We start from the raw sequence: 19,146 nt of genomic DNA on the forward strand, positions 1-19,146 counted from the left end.
CTCAGACATCAGATTTAACAAAGATTTCAAAGTAACCATTTATAAACATGCTCAAATCACTAAAAAAAAAAATCATGATTAAAGAGTACAGGAAGGTGTGATAACAATGTCACATAAAATGCCAAGATCAAGACTTAGATTTTATAAATATGAACCAAATGGAAGTAATGAGATAGAAAAGTACCATATTTGAAATAAAAAGTTTACTAGAAAAATTCAATAGACTTGACCTGTTAGAAGAAAGAATTGGCAAATCTAAAAATTATATGATAGACATTGCACAATTGAAGAACAGAGGAAAAAATGGGGGGGGGGGAGATACCCCTATCAAATGTAGGGCAATGATGACAGCAACACATATTTCATGAGTACAAAATGAAAGAAAGGAGCAGAAAAAGCAGTTCAAGAAAGAATGACTGCAGACTTTCCACCTTTTTTTTTTTTTTTTTTTTGACAGGCAGAGTGGACAGTGAGAGAGAGACACAGAAAGGTCTTCCTTTTGCCGTTGGTTCACCCTCCAATGGCCGCCGCGGCCAGCGCGGCCAGCACACCGGGCTGATCCGAAGGCAGGAGCCAGGTGCTTCTCCTGGTCTCCCATGCGGGTGCAGGGCCCAAGCACTTGGGCCATCCTCCACTGCACTCCCGGGCCACAGCAGAGAGCTGGCCTGGAAGAGGGGCAACCGGGACAGAATCTGGTGCCCCGACCGGGACTAGAACCCGGTGTGCCGGTGCCGCAAGGTGGAGGATTAGCCTAGTGAGCCCCGGCGCCAGCCCCCATATTTATTTTAAAACGTCATCAACCAACCTACACATCTAGGAAGCTCAGCAAACTGCAGCATGACAGCTTTGAGAGGATCTGCATGGATACTTAGTAGCAAAGAGGCAGCAGGCTAGAGACAAGGAGAGAACCTTGAAAATGGCTCGAAACCTCCGTGGGTTAACACCGACTGAGCAGTGCAAACGGTGGAGGTCAGAGGCACTGGGGTAGCATTCAAAGTGACAAAAAGTCTCAATGTATACTAAACTGATCTTCTGTAAAAAAAAAAAAAAAAAAAGAAAGAAAGAAATTATCAAATCCCAACTTGACTCTCACTGGGATTAAATATGACAATAGGTCTGATCTGATTTCATCATCATTTAAAAAATCATCTATTATTTTCACTTTATGTTTCTGTGTGGGAGCAAACTATTGAAATCTTTACTTAATATATGCTAAACTGATCTTCTGTATATAAAGAGAATCGAAAATGAATCCTCATGTGAATGGAAGGGGAGAGGGAGTGGGAAAGGGGAGGGTTGCGGGTGGGAGGGACGTTATGGGGGGAAAGCCATTGTAATCCATAAGCCGTACTTTGGAAATTTATATTCATTAAATAAAAGTTTAAAAAAAGTGACAAAAAGTCAACAAGAACCGAATATCCAGTAAAAATGTTTCAAAATTGAAAAGAAAAAGGTATTTCCAGAATATAAAGAAACTGAGAGAATTTGCTGCTAGCAGACCTGTTTTCCATGCTTAAGTTCCTAAGTTCAGCAAGTGACCCTAGACAGTAACTCAACTCCACATGAAGAACAGGGAGCACTAGTAGTGTATAAAGATCTGAATGGCTTAGAAAGGTAATCGATAGGTAACATATTCACCAATAACAGCAAAGGAGGTGAATTGGAGCAAAGCTGTATTGAGCTAAGAAAATGACTCCAGATGTTAAGTCAAACCCTCAGAAATAAATGAAGAAAGCTAGAAATTATAAACAGGTTAATGTAACAAGTTTAAGATAATTTTGGTAAAAGATAATTTTTGTGCAAAAAACTGAAATCCACGAATAGTTTTTTAATAATATGTGTTTTTCCTTAAACTTTTGAAACCCTTTAGGATATAAAGCCATAAAACAAATATGTTATCCAACCACAATAGGAAGAAATTTGGGAACTCTCAAACTTTTTAAAATTAACATACTGCTAAGTAGTTATTGGATAAAAGAAGAAACCCAAAGATAAAATAGAAAATAACTTGAAACGAGTAAAAATGAATATACACATTTTTTTACTCTAAACTTACAGGAAGCAGGAAGCAATGCTTAAAGAAAAATGTACAGCTTTAGCCCTTCGTAATAAAAATAACTTCCCACCCAGGACACTTGTAATGAAGAGCAAACTAAATTTATAGCACGCTGAAGGAAGGAACTAAGAGAGTTGAGTAAAATTAATAAAATAGAGAAAATCAATGGAACCTAAAAGTGCTTCTTTGAAAAGAGAAACAAAATTGACAAACCTCTAGCTGAAAGTATTTTAACCCCGGCACAAAGAAAGACAAGACTCCAATTGCTGAAATCAGAAACATTACTAATGCCCTTAAAGCACTTAAAAAGGATTCTAAAGGAACAGTGTGAACAAGGATAGGGCAATAAATGAGATAACTTAGATTGGATGTACAAACTGACTCAAGAAAAAATAGACAATCTGAATAGACTCATATAAGTAATAGACTGAATTAGGAAGCAATTGTAAATACCCGTTCTTCACAAAACCCTTCAAAAAAAAAAAAAAATTAGGGCTAGCGCTGTGGCATAGCAGATAAAGCCACCGCCTGAAGTGCCAGCATCCCATATGGGCGCCGGTTTGAGCCTCGGCTGCTCCACTTCTGATCCAGGTCTCTGCCTGGGAAAGCAGTAGAAAATGGCCCAAGTGCTTGGGCTCCTGCACCCACGTGGGAGACCCAGAAGTTCCTGGATTGGCACAGTTCTGGTCGTTGTGGCCATCTGGGGAGTGAGCCAACAGATGGAAGACTTTCTCTCTCTCTCTCTTTCTCTCTTTCTCTCTCTCCCTGCCTCTGCCTTTCTGTAAATCTGCCTTTCAAATGAATAAATAAATCTTTAAAAATAATAGTCAAGGAGAGAATTCATCCCAACTCATCCATCCCACGAAGCCAGTATTACCTTATAGCAATACCAGGCAAAGATGTCATGGGAAAAGAAAACTACAAGCCAGTAGCTCTTATATGAACCTGAACACAAAATCCCTCAACAAAACGCTAGCAAACCTGGGCTGGCACTACAGCACGGTGGGTTAAACTGCTGCCTGTGACACCTGCATCCTATATATGGGTGCTGGTCCCATTCCCAGCTGCTCCACTTCCCATCCAGCTCCCTGCTAATGTGCCTGAGAAAGCAGCAGAAGATGGCCCAAGTCCCTGGACCCATGCACACACTTGGAACACCTTCTGACTCCTGGCTTCAGCCTGGCCCAGCCAAGCCAATGCAGTCATTTGGGGAATGAACAAACAGATGAAAGATTCTCATTCATTCTCTCTCTCTCTCTCTCTCTCTCTCTCTCTCTCTCTCTCTGCCTTTCAAATAAATGAGTAAATATTTAAAAAAATAAAACTACCAAACTAAACCCAGTAAACTATTTTCAAAAGTTACACATCACAACAATGTGGGATTTATCCCAGGAATGCAAATTGGTTTAATATCTCAATAATCAACTAATATAGAGCCGGCGCCGTGGCTCAATAGGCTAATCCTCCACCTTGCGGCGCCGGCACACCGGGTTCTAGTCCCGGTCGGGGCGCCGGATTCTGTCCTGGTTGCTCCTCTTCCAGGCCAGCTCTCTGCTATGGCCAGGGAGTGCAGTGGAGGATGGCCCAGGTGCTTGGGCCCTGCACCCCATGGGAGACCAGGAAAAGCACCTGGATCCTGGCTCCTGCCATCGGATCAGCGCGGTGCGCCGGCTGCAGCGGCGGCCATTGGAGGGTGAACCAACAGCAAAGGAAGACCTTTCTCTCTCTGTCTCTCTCTCTCTCACTGTCCACTCTGCCTATCAAAAAAATAAAAAAAAAATAATCAACTAATATAAAATACCAGTATCAGTAGAACTAACAACTGTCATCTCAGTAGACACAGAAAAAGCATTTGAAGAAAAAAAAGAAAGGAAAGGCATTTGGCACAATATCCAATACCCTCTCATGATGAAAGCACTCAACAAACGAGAAGTGGCAGGGAACTTTCATAACCTGACAAAGGGCATCTGTAAAAGAAAGATCCACAAGTAGCAGCACACCTCGTGGGGAGAACTTGGGTGCTTGACACATGAGATTAGGGGTAAAAGGAGGAATTCAGCGCTTGCTGCTTCTGCTGGAGATTAGAGACCCTAACCAGGGCAATTAGGGGATGGGAGGTGGGGGCAGGGAATCCAGGTTGGAAAGGAAGACACGAAACTATCTCTAGTCACAGGTGACATGTCCCTGTATATGGACAATGGGAGTAATTTGTTCATATACTTCTACTGCTACTATAACACACCTGTGAAATAGGGAACTGCTAGGAGATAGCAAGCCTAATACAACTTACGGCCATCACATCCTGATCTACTTAATAGTTTTTCAAGAACTGCCTGCTGGTGAGTGGACTGAAAGAGAAATTTACTAGAGCACAAAAATTATATTCTCAAAATGGCAAAGAAATCAATTATCAAGAAGGGGGGTATATTTTCCACTTTATAAACATAAGGTAAAGAAGCTGCAGAACTGGGGGTGGCCCGTGTCACACTCACCTGGGAAAATGTTGAGTCTCACATGAGTCCATCTCTGCTGGGAATTGGCAAGGAAATAGTTGTGGCTGGAAGCAGGGTTTCCTGGCTTAAGCTCTGTCATGGGAACCAAGTAACTCCAGTTGTTGGATTTGAGCTAGGAAGAGATATAAAAATATTAGCAATGGCTCTTGAGGACAGCAAGTTCTCTCATCCTGGTGCTTCTGTACGCTCAGCGGATAGACACTTAGAAGGAAAAATCGATGGGTGCCTAGTGGGACACTGTAATAAGATACTAATGAAGACCTTACATAGGTTTCATAATAAACAGACTAAAGGCCCATTTTGTTTTGTTTTCCATGCTAATCAAAGTAACCACTTGGGGACAGCACTGTGGCTTAGTGGGTAAAGCTATTGCCTGCAGTGCCGGCCTCCCATCAGGGCACTGGTTCAAGTACCAGCTACTCCACTTCTGATCCAGCTCTCTGCTATGGCCTGGGAAACCAGTGGAAGATGGCCCAAGCCCTTGGGCCCCTGCACCCATGTAGGAGACCTGGAAGAAGCTCCTGGGTCAGCCCAGCCCCAGCTGTTGCAGCCATCTGGGGAGTGAACCAGTGGATGGAAAACACCTCTCTCTCTCTCTCTCTGCCTCTGCCTCTGCCTCTCTGTAATTCTACCTTTCAAGTAAATAAATAAATATTTTTTAAAAAATAACCACTGAGTGATTGTGATGGGGCTTGTAAATGAAGGACAAGATCTCAGATGACTTCACCTTGATGATTCTTAGAAGAAACCAGAATGGCAAAGCCAGCATGTAAATAAAAACTTGTACAAAGAAAAGAAAAGAAAAATTTAAGAAAGGGACCAGTGTTGTGGGATAGCAGGTAAAGCTACCACCTATGACACCGGCATCCCATATGGGCACCATTTCATGTCCCAGCTGCTCCTCCTTTTTTCTTTTTTTAACATTTATTTATTTGTTTGAAAGGCAGAGTTATAGAGAGAGAGAGAGAGAGAGAGAGAGATCTTCCACCTGCTGGTTCACTCCCCAGATGGCTGCAATGGCTGGAGCTGGAAAAGCCAGGAGCCTGGAACTCCATCAGGGTCTTCCACATGGCTGCACCTGGGCCATCTTCTCCTGCTTTCCCAGGTGCATTAGTAAGGAACCGGATTGGAAATGGAGCATCCAGTACCCAAACCAGTGCCCATATGGGATGCCAGCTCTGCAAGCAGTGCCTTTTACCTGCTATAAAACAGCACCAGCCCCCAGCTGCTGTACTTCTGATGCAGCTTCCTACTAATGGCCAGGAACAGCAGCAGAGGATGTAACAAGTGCTTGGGCCCCTAGCACACACCTGGGAGACCCAGATGAAGTCCCAGCCCAACGCTGGCCACTGTGGCCATCTGGGGAGTGAACCAGAAGCCAGAAGATCTCTCTGTCTTGCCTCTCCCTCTCTCTCTCTCTCTCTATAACTCTTTCAAGAACATAAATCTTTAAAAAAAACTGGCACAATCATGACTGTGAGGTCTGGGGAAATTGCCAGGCTGAACCTTCCTACAGCCTTTCCTGGATGAATGCATCGCAAATGCAAGGCCTGCTTGGTTTTGCTGTGCGTATGTATTGCCCTGTCTGGAGCAGACCAGCACTTGTGCAAGGCACAGTACAACTGCTAGACAAATAAACAGAAAGATCACACGTGCCAAAACACAAACCCAAATTGGTTTTGATGAAAGTCATCACACACACAAGCTGTCCAGTTGCTGTGTGAAGTGTTGAAGGGCCTACTGTCAGTTTCTGTACAGAGCTCATCTGAGGCCTGCAACTTTGCAGAGGGCCAGGAGACCCTTTGGGAAACATTACAAGAAGTCTAGAGCTCTTGTGGGCCATGGTGTCCCCACATTTGGTGTTGAAAGACTCATTCATGGGACACTTGCAAGGTCACAGATGGGTAAGTCAATGAGGGGATCTGAGCCCCAGCCGACTGCCTTTATAGTCAGGCTGCAGAGCCGTCCCCTACTGCCCAGCAGTCAGACTGTACCTCAGCAATGGCCTCGAACTCCTCGGGTGTGGCAGCAGCTCCCGTCCTGATGCCTCTTTGTGGGATTTCTGGTAGTTTTTCTGAAATCAGAGTGACCACACAAAGATTCAGGTTAGGGTTCAGTGCTAAAAAATAGGAGGTTACCACAAAAAGTTCATACAAAACGTGTATTGTGGAAAACTTCGCATGAATTTTAAACATGTTTTGCAACAAAAAAAAAAAACCTTTAAATTCCATTTCCACCAACTTTTTGAAGTCTCTCATATATTCTCTTACTTGTCACATAACATGAAGTTATCGTGTCTTAAGTCAAAACATCAGATGATGAGAGTCACACATTTCTGAAAACCCTCAATGCTTCAGGCATGACTGCTTAGTACAAAACATAGTGCCATGCACTTGATACTACATTTGTTAAGACAGTAAATTTTGTTTCCAAGGCAGGTCAAGCTTCAGATCCCTCACATCCCTAGAGTTTTCAAAACTTGAATCAATGAAGTTGGAAAATTGCAAGGTCAGTTCCAGAAACACTACCTCCCCCTTCAGAATTGATACTTGGTGTTTTGGAAACAGAAGCACTCATGGGCAAGAATGGGCTTGCTTTAGTCATCCTACTCATTTGTCACTCACTTATCATGGCCGTCTCCTGCTTGCAAAGTAATATCCCTCATGTCATCACCTGCTTTTCAGGGACCCCGCCGTCTTTGGGGAACAGGGCCCACTCACTTCCACAGAGCCCCACACGGTACAGGGCACTTGGAACTTCCAGTATAAATTTCCCAGCTGACATCGTTTATCTTCCTTGAGGACATGCAGATAAACATATAATTGCACATCTGTTTTTAAAGATGAATCCTAGGAGCCGGCATTGTGGCATAGTGAGTTAAGCCACCACCACCTGTGATGCTGGTACCTCATATGGGCGCCAATTCAAGACTCGGCTGCTCCACTTCAGATCCAGCTCCCTACTAATGCATCTGGGAAAGCAGTAGAGGATGGCCCAAGCGCTTGGGCCCCTCCCACCGAAGTGGGAGACTCAGAAGAAGCTCCTGGCTCCTGGCTCCTGGCTTCAGATCAGCTCAGCTCCAACCGTTGCAGCCATTTGGGAAGTGAACAAGTGGATAAAAGATTCCCCCCGACCCCACCGTGGCTTTCAAACAAAGTTTTTTGGGTTTTTTTTTTTTTTTTTTTTTTTGACAGGCAGAGTGGACAGTGAGAGAGAGAGAGACAGAGAAAGGTCTTCCTTTGCCGTTGGTTCACCCTCCAATGGCCGCCGCGGCTGGCGCATCATGCTGATCTGAAGGCAGGAGCCAGGTGCTTCTCCTGGTCTCCCATGCGGGTGCAGGGCCCAAGGACTTGGGCCATCCTCCACCGCACTCCCGGCCCATAGCAGAGAGCTGGCCTGGAAGAGGAGCAACCAGGACAGATTCCGGCGCCCCGACTGGGACTAGAACCTGGTATGCTGGCGCCGCAGGCGGAGGATTAGCCTATTGAGCCACGGCGGCTGGCCTCAAATAAAGTTTTAAAAATCTTTTTTTTTTTTCCAGGTAATGGAATAAAAATACAGGTCTCACTTGCGACCCTGCTTAATCCATAAGGCCCAGTGCTCCTAGAGGCAGGAGCTGCTGCACCATCACATTCACCAGGGTCGCCCAAAGTGGGGCTGGACCTGCTGGCCCAGGGATGTCCAAGACCCGGATCCACAACATCCAGGTCACCCAAGGCACAGCCCACCTCCTCCCACCCTTCCCAGCAGTCCTACCCTTCAGTGTCCTGGGGACACAAAACATGCCCCTGGGTGAGGCCCATGGAACAATGGCGTCAACACTGAGCCAAAGAACATTGTTGGGCTGGCAATCAGGAATGACAGAGTGCACTAGCAGGAATCCTGGCTCCAGGGGTCTGTCCGTACAGGGTCTCAGAGAAGCTGCTGCCCCTGCCTGGATCTTACTGCAAGGCACAGATGGGGAGGCGCTGCCTGGACATATACAGCCACCGCCCTTGTTCTGGGAAGCAGTGGGCCCCACCGCACCTTCTTCCAAGTTTGCTGCTTGAATGGACATTCGAGGAGCGTAACTTCCCGAGAAGTAGGAAATGTCCACATCGAAGCCCCGGATCACTCCCTGGATCCCCAGCCTGATGATGCACCAGTCATGACCTGAGAACACAGACGTCAGATTGCATGCAGCCAGTGAAGCCCACAATTAGACAGAACTAACAGGAAAACTTGTGCAGGTTTTCAGCCAGTAGACTTTCAGATCACTATAACCTGGCCACATTTGCCCTGCTTGCCACAGTGTGGATCTGCAGGTCTGACCATAAAAAGTCTCTGCCACAGATTCAGAAGGACAGGATTCCAGTTGTACACTGGGTATTTCCTACAACTGTCCTTGCAAGTTGCTCCACCTCTGGGAGCCTCATTTCTTCAGCTGTTAATCAGGGATGCTGTTAGCTTCCAGGAAGCTTACATGTGGCAGCTGTGATGTGGAAAGCACCCAGCCCAGCCTGGCGCTCCTGCACGGCCACTGTAACTGAGGAGCCTCCTGGAGCCCACTCTCCGCCCCGCTCAGGAAGTGTGGCTCTTTAACACCTTCAAGTCAGTGCATCACTGTGCAGTGCCTGGTTATTTGCTGCCAGATATAAGCCATCTTCTAAGGTCCAAATTTGCTAAAATCAAATACTGCCTCAAATACTATGGAAATACTGAAAACTGGAAATGTGCAATATTTCTGTAATAATTGAAACAGTGGCCAAAAAAGTCCGATTATCATCATGACTAGTGCACATTTTTAGACTTTTTAAACTTCAAAAGATATATTTTGATTCAGACTGATAAGTAGCAAAAAATAAAAACAGCACCTGGAGGTGACCTTACAGATAATGTTCACAGCGGAGCCAGACAGCTTGAGCCCAGCTTAGCTTGTTGGCTGTGTGACCCGGGCTCAGTGAAGGAAGCTGGCTCCGTGGCAGCTGAATGGGATCAGAATTCCCCCTTCAGAGAGTGGTGATGTGCATCAGATGTGCTAAGTCTGCCTGCTGCACTGTTCAGCAGGCATTTGCCCTGCCAATATTGTCATTTTCCCACCACTGTTTCCATCCTCCCTTTGCCTAATAGCGCCTCAGTGACCAGGGCTCAAGTCACTCCTTCTGACTCCTCCAATCCTCCAAGCCTGGTGCTCGGATAGTGACAGCCGGGAGCACTTCCCAGTTAGAAGTGACCCAAAGGACATGCGGTGCCACAACAGCCCCTGCTCTTCAACTGGGCAGTGCTGAGTGGACACGGTGACCGTTGTCTTACCTGGAACCCTTTTCCTCCTGGTCTCCCATCCATCCATCCACTTGCCAAACTCGGTGTACTCGTGTTCTTTGAAACTTGGGCTGTCGCTCTAGAGCACAAGTGCACAAGCTCACGGTGAACAAGCAGGCCAGTCTGCACGCTCCACTCACCCACTGCAGATCCACGGCCGCCTCCCTACGTTTGCATCAGCACCGAAGAAACAAACCTGACTTCTATGCAAGCCTCTGTACACAGAATTAACCACTGACAGCAACAGGTAAGTGTCCACTCACTGGGCCCCACAAATGCTGCTCACTCCCAGCTGCAGCCCAGTGGGTACTGAGCCAAGGGAGAGGCTGGTCAGATTTCCAGAGCCGCCCAGGAGGGACAGCGCGGCAGGCAATTCAGCTGGTGCCTGAGGAGGCTCAGAGTCCAGCCCAACAAGGGCCAGCTCTGCTGCTCTCGACCCCCTGTGGAAAGACTCGGATCCTAACACCCCACAAGGTCAGGGGTAGCCCAGCCACCTATGGAGACCCTCATGCAAGCAACGGGGCCTCCGTTTCTCAGCCCTTAAGAGCAAGGACTTACCATAAACAAAAACCTCTCGTGGGGGTTGTGAGGTTGAAGTACCACCTGTGAGACTCTTGGGCCGAGCAGACCTCAGAAGTCGCTCTGTGCTGGGTGGGTGGCCAAGCTCAGCAATCATTACCCTTGTTCCATGCAGTCTGTGCAAAGAGGACCTCACGTTACCATGTAAGAGCTCCCCGCAGGGACAGAGAGAAAGAAAAGAGCCTCCACAGAGTGGAAGGAGGACTGGGCAGGCTCCAGTGGGACCCTGGATGAGTGAGGCCAAGCTGCATTCCACACAGCAAGAGCCAGTATGCAGCCCAGTCCAGCATCCCCAGACAAGGGCCCTGCGAGTGCTCGCCCTGTGTGCACCCCCATTTTCCTCATCTGTCAAAGGCAGATAGTGACTGTGCTGCCCTGCCCTGAGCCCTGGGAGCTAAATGCTAAATGCATCTGGCACCAAGCAAGAGCCCAGTGTTGGTTCAGCTTCATCCAACCAAAGTTGGCTGTGTTTTGAAATTCATTGCCGTCACATCAGATCTTAGAGGTCACCAACAGCAGCAGCCTCTCCATTGCTAGTGAGGAGTTGCACTGCTCTGTCCTGCACCCAGCAGGAGACGGGGGAGGCCTTCCCCAGGAACCTCAGCCCTTTGGGTCCCAAATGTTTTGGCGTCAAGTTCAGCTTCGGGAGCATATGCCTCATCTTAGGCGGGTGGTGCTGAGTGGCTGTTGCTATGCGGGAGACTAGAGACACGCGGCTTAACAGGCAGTGGGAGAAAACAGGACTGCTGGCAGGATGGCCCACACCAGGTGGGAACACATACGTCCTTAAACCGAGAGAACAAGCAAAGGCCGAGCAGAGACCAGGCATGCGCAATTACGCCTGCGCGCAGACGCCTGCAAGGGTGTTTGCAGAGACCCACGCAAGCGCACCAAAGCCTGCACAGGTATAGAGAAGACCCAGGCAAGCACACAGACGCCTGAACAAGGTGCTGAGGAACGCACGCATGCGCACAGATGCCTGCACGAGGCATTAAAGCCTCGCAAAGCTGCACCCCCCCAGGGGAGGGGCCACAGTGACGTGGGTGTTATTCTGCAGGGAGGGGTCTGGCCTGCCCCCACGTGGACCGAGGACAGAGCTCTCCAGCACTCAGGGAAAAACAGGACAATGCACACAAACATGTGAAAACGCAAAATCGTGCTTTACCCGTTTAAAGGGATATTCGCGTAAAAGTTGAGTCTATATGAAAGGACTGTAATGGACTGAATGTTTGGGTCCTCCCCATAATGCCTATGCTGAAGCCTAACCTCAAGGCAACAGGACTGGGAGGGGGGGCCTTTGGGATGATTGAGCCATGAGGGCGGAGCCTCATGAGGGGATCAGAGCCATTATAAGAGGTGTGGGGGCGGGCGTTTGGTGCCAGGTGAGAATGCCACTCGGGACACCCACGTGCTGTCCCAGAGCACCTGAGTTCAAGTCTCAACTCCTCTGCTCCAAATTCCAGCTTCCTGCTAATGTACATCCTAGGAAGCAGCCGGTGATAACTCAAGCACTTGGGCGCCTGCCACCCATGCAGGAGGCCTGGACTAAGTCCCGTCTCGTGGCTTCATTCTGGCCCAGTCCCAGATGTGCTGGGCATTTGAGAAGTAAATCAGCAAATGGGGGATTGATCTCTGTCTGTCTGTCTGTCTGGGATCGGGAGAGGAACAGAGGGGCAGGAAAGAGGGAGGCAAGAAGGGAGAAGAGACGCCAGAAAGCCAGTCCCTCTCTCCCTGCTCCCCTCCACGGGAGGACCCAGCATGAAGATGGCCATCTGAGAGGGCCCTTAAACACGGGGTCTTCCGGCACCTCGATCTCAGACCCAGCCTGCAGCTCTGCGAGAGGTATTTGTGCTGAAGGCACTCAGTCCACGGCGCTCTGCTACAGCAGCCATGAGGGAGACCTACTCCAGCCTCACAGAAGGCCAATTCTGTGAAGGGAAGGAGCGGATTGGCCTTGAAATTGGTGGTAGAAGGGACTTTAGCTTTATAATATTTTCTCATCCAAAAGGAAAAAATCACTATCCTGTGTGATGTTCAGCTGCGAGACTATACATATACATACCACATATGTGTGCACATGTGTAGGGATGGCTGTGTTCTTGTGTGTGTACATACACATTCAAGTGTAAAACATAAGAAGCAAGCCCCCCATGCCCCTTCCTCAGTCCACCTCTTCACACACTGTGCCTCCCAGTTTGATGTGTGTCCATTCAAACCCCGTTTCATGCAAGGGCCTCTTTAGTTGCTGGCGTGTGGAAAGCTAGCCCATGGCATTCCACGTCCTGTGCACAGACCAAGCCATGGCACTCCACATCTGAAACTAGTCCTCTGTTGATTTTTCTTTCCCTTCAAACAGTACCGGATTGAAAATTCTCTGCACTTTTTTGGCTACCTGTGCAAATAACATAAATCTCCAGGATACCCATGTCAACTTGAGTGCTTGTGCACTTAAATTTTTCAGATAGGACACACGACAAAATGGTAAGGGCTTGGATCTTACTTGCATTGTGACCTAGGTAAAGGTAATTAACATCTCTGCCCCTCATTTTACTTTGGTTTTCTCCTGCAGAATAAGCAAAGTCAATAGATGCAAGGGGCTCCAGAGGTCAGCCCTCAGCTGGCTCTGAACCCAGCCAGGTTCTGCCCAGAGAGCAGCCATTTCTACAGGTTGACCAGATGGCCACTGCCCCCAAGTGGAGTCTGCAAGGCCCTCAACTGTGACTACACTCCCTGCATGTGGGCACTCACTCTTGGTGCAGCAGTCATAGGAATTCACACTCCACACTGAGTGTGACAAGGGTGTGAGATTCCACCAGAGCTTCCATTTCTTCCCCTTTTTGTCAGTATCTTCTCCATTTTGTAAAATAAGCATGTCCTATACCTCTATAATTATGAAAGTCAACCATTTTCCAAAAAAACTCATGAAATGTCAGCTTTCTTCCCAACACAGATTATAAAATCCACATTAATCAGAAGATCAGTGTTTAAAGATCTCAGTATTTTCCCCATAAAGCAATGTGGTCCCCAATTCCATGGTCAGGCCTTTGTCTGTTCTGTGCTGTGACAGCCTGAGCTGATGCTGGTTCACACAGGTTTCCAACCTTCGGGCTCCCTGGCACACAGCATGGGTCTCCCAGCCCAGATAGACAGGTAGATTTTAAATAGAGCTGCATGGATCATGCTCCACCAACACATTACATGTCAGGACACCAGTGTACGGTACCTTTATGAGGTTTTCTGCAGGCGAAAAAAAATCATCAGTTGCAAATAAAACCTAGACAAAGAAAGGAAGGAAGAAGGATAAAATAACCATAAATTAAGACCATTTGATTTTATTCCCTGATGAAATGTCACAACTCAGTGGAAAGAAACAGCTAGGGGCAGAGCCACAGAGCTTTTGAAACATTTAAGGTCTGTGGTCTACCTGCTCCCCAATCTTTTCTTCCCTCCCTTTCAGTGTAAACCCCTTTCTCACCTGGCCATGAACTTCCTACACCTGAGAAGCAAATGAACCACATTCTTCTTCCAAAACCAAACACCTTGGGCTTTGCTACTCTTTCACAAACAGCAGTGAGCAGAGTCCACATCGCGTGGCACCTGGGCCAGCTCAGGAGTTCCTCCACACGCTCGCTCTGGCCTCGTGGGCAGTGTTCTGGGAATGTATTCACCTCAGCACACTTCTGAGAGTAACGTTTGGTGCTACCAATTGTACACCAGACATGATCATTACAAAGGAAAACAGACGTGGGCACAATTTTCTCGAGCAAAACAAGCTGTGGGTCCCTCACTCCACCTAAGCCAGGGCCAAGTAGCCAGTACAGCCTGGAGGGGCACCATTCTGCTCTCTGACTCCAGACATGCACCTGAAGGGCAGGAGAGGCCGAGCTGAAGCGGAGCCACAGCTGCTGGGGCACAGGAGTTAGGGGAGTCGCTGCTGCCTGGGGCTGACCTGCCCCAGGAATGTCTCAGGGAGAACGGGCAGACACAGCAGGGCCGCCTAACTACTCATGCTCCTCAGGGGAAGCTCCCTCCAGGCTGCCTCTGCACTCCGTCCGACACCTACGTGCACCCGAAACACTAAAGCGCCTGCAGATCCCCCACACCTGCACCTCCGGCTGCAAAGCCCCTGCCCCACCTTGCCCAGCACCTCCCTCTCCTGCGTCCTTATCTGAGCGCTCTTTCCCAACCACTGCCCCCAGCAGGCCATGGCTGGAGTCCAGGGCTTCCCCCAACCCACCCCCACACCCTGGCCTTGTCTTTGTCTCAGCACTGGCCTGAGATTCGCACCTGTCTCCCATAAGAGTGAGACTTTCATGGGCGGGCAAGGCCCTTCCCTTCTGCGCTGTACAGAGTGGCTCTGATAGTGCCAGTGCCTCGGGGCCTCTGCACATCCCTGGTCCCTCAGCGTTCTGCACTGAACATGTAACCAGTTCCCCAGAGGGCTCCCCTGTGGCACTAGCTGTGAGACACACAGAAGCCATGTGGATCCTTTCCAAAAATGCAAAATGTTTATGAACAAGCAACAACAACAACAACAACAAAAAAAAAACTTCAGGTACTGCTGCCCTTACTCAGAATTGCCACCAATTTTAGAGAAATTCTTTGGGAGCCTTGATTATGTTCTTCCGGGCCAGGCCACTGCTGCAGCTGGTCAGCTGTTTCTGACCATTCCTATCAGATTCCCCCCACGGGAGTGGAACCCCAGCACAGGCACAAGCAGCACATGTCCCGGCCATGGGACACTCACTACCTTTCCTCCCACGGCCTCCGAGGCCATGTCGATGAGCTGGGTGAAGTCCAGGAACCTGGTCAGTTTACCCTCCTTTGGTGTGTCTGCCATGCTTCCTGCAAGAGAGACAGGTGGGCTCGATCAAACTCCAGGCACAGGTGGGCAGCAGGGAGGCCCTCTTCCAGGCTCCTGAAACCAAGGTGGGAGACGTGCAGGGCTCAGGCCACGGCAGAACTGGACCAAGTGCCAGCTGGATGTGGCCAGTGCCCTCCCCAGGATGATGTGCCAGTGAGAGGTGACTTTGCATAAACAGCCTCGGGGGCTCAGGCTTAGACTGTGGCTTCCTCCTCAAGTATCTGAGAACAGAATATTGCTGAAAATACGGATCCTACCACCACAAAATGCAAACTTGGCTTTACTATTTAAAAGGGAAAAATCCTTTTCATTTAGGAAAGAGCAAGCAGTTGGCAGCCCAGCCAGCCACGGGCCCAGGGAGCAGGTGCACCTGCCTGCTGGCACACCCAGGAGGGCTGTCCATGCCACAGACCTCCCAGGACACTCAGGCCAGAGCCATCCTGTCTCTGGAACTAAGAGACGGAACTTTACCCAGCTCCCCAGTGTCTCTGAGAAAGCAGGGACTTGGAGAGGTGGAGATGAGCCCTCAAGGGGAAGACAGGGTCTGGACCCACCCCAAGGCCTCCCCACCCCCAAGACAGTGGACAATCTCACCTCTACCCTTTCCTCCTGCCTCTCATGAGAGAGGAACTACACAAAAGCTAACATCTAAGGGTTGGCATCGTGGTACAGCAGGCTAAGCTGCCTCCTGCAATGGCAGCATCCCATAACCGTGGGCCAGTTCAAGTCCCAGCTGCTCCACCTCCAATCCCACTCCCTACTAATGCAACTGGGAAAGCAGCTGAAATGACCCCAGGAGCTTGGTCCTCTGCCCCACATGTGGGAGACCAGGATGGGATTCCAGGCTTCTGGCTTCAGTCTGGCCAGACCTGGCTTTTGTGACCATCTGGGGAGTAAACCAGCAAATGGAAGATCTCTCTGTCTCTCTCCTCCTCTCTCTGTCACTCTACCTTTTAAATAAATTTAAAAATCTTTTTTAAAAAACTTGTTAAAATTTATTCTCTAATTTTACCAAGAAAAGACACACAGCTCCATGGATGTGAGCAGTCAGCTCTCCCCTGAGGCTAACTGACCATCAAACACCACCTTCCCTAGGAAACCCACACTCCTTTCACCAACAGGCTCTCTGCAACCCACTGGCAGGAATGCGAATGGGCACAGTGTCTCCAGAGAGCGATTTGGAGACCCAGCCATGTGAGAGGGGCTCCCGCCATTGTCCTCAGCTGACCCTTCTCTGGTTCTCAGCGCCGGGCTATCCCCTGCTCTGCACCCAGGCCTGGCTCTTAGGGTCCCCACACACTGATGACCCCCAAAATGTACATGGTCTTCCCGGGCAGCAGCAGAGTGGTGCCTGCCTTGAGAATGCAATTAGATCCCAGAGCTGACCTGTCCGAGACACGGCAGGTGGCCCCACCTCAGCCTCCCCTCCCAGTCAAGGGCAGAGCCCAGCAGTCGTCGGCATTCGCTCCCAACGCCCTCATACCCACACCAGTCTGCCAAACCCTGTCTGCCTCCAAAGCAGGTACGGGATCTGAAAACTGTAAAATACCTGGAATTTTCTCAAATGCAAACTGAGTCGAAGGGTGCGGAGAAGGGATGGGTGAGGTGAGGTGGGCCGAGCACTGGTGATGATTGTAGCAGGAGGGTGACAGGGACATGGAGCAGTCACATGGTATCTGTACCCATTGCTGTGTGTGAAATCACCCACACTCAAAGCCACACATATCTCACACACACCACACCTCACACATACCTGTCTCACACAGATGTCACACACACATTACATACATATCTCACCACACATCACACACATACATCTATCTCACACACATATTACATACATATCTCATACAACATACATCACATTCACCACACCTATCACATACACATCACACACATATCTCATATGCACATGTCACACATATATCATACACCTATCTCACATATACCTGTCTCACTCAGATGTCACACACACATCACATACACATCTCACACACCACACATCACTCACACACATTTATCACACACACACATTATGCACACACACATCATACCACGGGGTCATCCCAAGGGCCTGGAACACTGCGTGGCACACACAAGCATATCTCACACACATCACATACACAATCACACCATCAGTGCATTCCAGGGCTTGGAACACTACCTGGCACACACACACACGCACATCACATATGCACACAAATGACACTACAGGTGTATCCCAAGATCTTAGAATACTACCTGGCACACTACTCACTTCACACACACACACACACACACACTCACACACACATACACTCCATAGTGTGTCCCCAGGGCTTAGAATACTGTGTGGCACACACAAGGTGCCCATGAAATACTTGCTGAGTAAAGGGATGAATGAGCAACTTCCTCCCTGTGTCTGTGTCACAAAGCCTGTTCCCTCACTGGACTCAAAGCTTCCTGGGAGAGACAAGCTGCCCAAGCACTGAGTACCTGGTGCTGAGTTTGCCTCAGTGTCACACACCATTCAGACATCTTCTCTCACTGTCAGCCTCAGGAAAACCCCACCACTGGGTGTTACCCACATCTTAGAAATGAAGAAAATGCATTTTTGGAAGGTTGCGTAAGTTGTCTAACCACTCAGCTGAGCAGTGAACCATGGTACCAGCCAGGTGTTCCCACATATGAGGGATATTTGGGAGCTCTAAGGACAGTGCTGGCACATGGGACGTGCTAATGCTGCTAAACAAGCAAATTGCATGTGGTTCTGCATTTATTCACTCAATAAGCAGGCACAGAGTTCCTGGGGTGTTCAGATGCTGAGCCAAGTGCTGGGAACCCACCTGCCCTCAGAGGGCTCCCATCCTAGGCAAGGCACTGGCCTCCAGGCACAGCAGGGCACAGAGGACACCCTGGTGAGCCTTGTGTTGGGGGGGTCAAGAATCCCCCTTGAGGAATGGACATGAGCCTGACTCAGAAAAGGAGCAAATCCCCAGATGAGGGACTACAGGCAGGAAGGCATAGAGGCAGATGGGCCCCGTGAACAGAGAAGCTGCATGGTGCTGCTCACCTGGACCTGCACCACCCAACAGGGAAGCCACCCAGGACCATCAGTGCATTTCACTTTAGTTAAAGTAAAGTGAAACTTAACCCAGTCTCCTTTGTCCCAGCCACTTTTCACGCACAGTGGCTGAATTCAGCTCCACCTTGGATGGTAGACATACAAGATTTTCCAGGCTCTACTAGAAAAGTTTCAAGTAGGGATTGGATCAGTAATGAAGACTTTCTGAACAAAGAAAAGCCCAGGACTGAATGGCTTTACTCATGAATTCCACCAGACTTTTAAAGAAGAATTAATTCTCAAACTATTCAAAACAACTGAAAGGGAGAGAATCCTCCCAAATTCCTTCTGTGAAGCCAGCATCACCTTAATTCCAAAACCAGAAAAAGATACAAAAAAGAAAGAAGCCTATAGACCAAAACCCCTGATGAACATATATGCAAAAATCCTCAACAAAATACTAGCTAATTGAATCAACAACACATCAGAAGATCATTTACTGGATCAAGTAGGATTTATCTCTGGTATGCAGAGATGGCTCGACATACACAAATCAATAATGTAATACATCATATTAACAAATTGAAGAATAAAAACTATAAATTATATGAACTGGCGCTGTGGCGTGGTGGGTGAAGCCACTACCTGCAGTGCCAGCATCCCATATGGGTTCCAGTTTAAGAGCTGATGGCTCTACTTCCAATCCAGCTCTCTGCTATGGCCCAGGAAAGCAGTGGAAGGTGGCCCAAGTGCTTGGGCACTGCAAAGAAAAAACTCAACAAAATGAAGA

At 48.5% G+C, this 19,146-nt stretch overlaps 1 protein-coding gene across 1 annotated transcript in view; it reads right to left on the bottom strand.

The window, feature by feature from the left end:
* The window catches only part of ALLC (allantoicase), a 37,367-nt gene that overhangs the window by 9,397 nt on the left and 8,824 nt on the right, over nucleotides 1–19,146 (bottom strand). Inside the window, exons 2-7 of the mRNA XM_008274558.4 lie at nucleotides 15,200–15,294; nucleotides 13,673–13,723; nucleotides 9,862–9,949; nucleotides 8,596–8,721; nucleotides 6,564–6,643; nucleotides 4,549–4,681 (exon numbers count right to left, since the gene is read on the bottom strand). Coding sequence (XP_008272780.1) covers nucleotides 4,549–4,681; nucleotides 6,564–6,643; nucleotides 8,596–8,721; nucleotides 9,862–9,949; nucleotides 13,673–13,723; nucleotides 15,200–15,289 — 568 coding nt within the window. The 5' untranslated portion in view covers nucleotides 15,290–15,294. The remainder of the gene's footprint in view (nucleotides 1–4,548; nucleotides 4,682–6,563; nucleotides 6,644–8,595; nucleotides 8,722–9,861; nucleotides 9,950–13,672; nucleotides 13,724–15,199; nucleotides 15,295–19,146) is intronic.

Source organism: Oryctolagus cuniculus, chromosome 2 (assembly GCF_051225735.1).
Source record: "Oryctolagus cuniculus isolate XC-2025 breed Fujian yellow rabbit chromosome 2, ASM5122573v1, whole genome shotgun sequence".
Classification (NCBI taxonomy): Eukaryota; Metazoa; Chordata; class Mammalia; order Lagomorpha; family Leporidae; genus Oryctolagus; species Oryctolagus cuniculus.